The sequence below is a fragment of the Saprolegnia diclina genome (genome assembly GCF_000281045.1).
Source record: "Saprolegnia diclina VS20 unplaced genomic scaffold supercont1.2, whole genome shotgun sequence".
Taxonomy (NCBI): Eukaryota; Oomycota; class Saprolegniomycetes; order Saprolegniales; family Saprolegniaceae; genus Saprolegnia; species Saprolegnia diclina.
This window is the reverse complement of record NW_008246069.1, coordinates 1,365,473-1,366,206: the sequence shown is the minus strand read 5'-3', so window position 1 is coordinate 1,366,206 and position 734 is coordinate 1,365,473. Positions and strand designations below refer to the sequence as shown.

Below are 734 nucleotides of genomic sequence, written 5' to 3'. Positions count from 1 at the left end.
CAGCGACACCCTTGGCGGTTGACGCGTTGGAGTTGTTGAGGCTGCCGTTATCGATGATAAAATGACGGTGCTCGTTCGTTCTCTTCTTATCAAGACTCTACTGGCTGCGAACAACGTCTTTGCTGCAATTCGTCATGGACGCGGTGGTCCTCGTGATCGTGTACGTCATCGCTGGCGTCGTCCTTATTCTGGTGCAGTTGCTTCTCTTCTTTGGCATCGCTGGGTGCATCGCGGTTGTGCTAGACGCCCAAATCGATCTGCTATCGTGGTGCCGGTGCAAGACGGCGGACAAGGCCAAGGACGCGCCCAAGGTCAAGGACGCGCCCAAGGTCAAGGACGAGCCCGAAGATGAGGACGCACGGCTCGTGCCTGCAGATACCCAAGGCGCGCGGTGGTCGATTCAAGACGCCAAGTTGAGAGTCTACGGCAAAAAGGGATACGATGTTTAACGTCGAACAGTTTGTAGACTGAAAGATGTTCCGACTAGCATGCGGTGGTGGGACGAACCAACTTGATGGGAAAGAGAAGGAAAGGACAACACCTCCGTCCGCTCCTGTGTGCGACGCCAGAGCCCAGCGACTGCACTCAACGTGGTCGACGACAGCTCATTTGCATCGTGGCAGGTTACTGCACAAAGCGAGCCAACGCACGTAGTCGCACTACTATCCCAACGAGTTGTTTGACGACGGTGGCAACCTCGCGATAGGGGTGGGGTACATGGGGCTCGTAGTATC

The 734-nt window shown here is 56.0% G+C and overlaps 1 protein-coding gene across 1 annotated transcript; it reads left to right on the top strand.

Moving 5' to 3' along the window:
- Positions 1 to 134: 134 nt before the first annotated feature.
- SDRG_01062 (hypothetical protein) lies at positions 135 to 471 on the top strand (the record flags this gene model as incomplete). The annotated part of the gene is made up of 1 exon (XM_008606572.1): positions 135 to 471. The coding sequence occupies one exon, from the start codon at positions 135 to 137 to the stop codon at positions 447 to 449; it is 315 nt and encodes a 104-aa protein (XP_008604794.1). The 3' UTR covers positions 450 to 471.
- Positions 472 to 734: the final 263 nt, after the last annotated feature.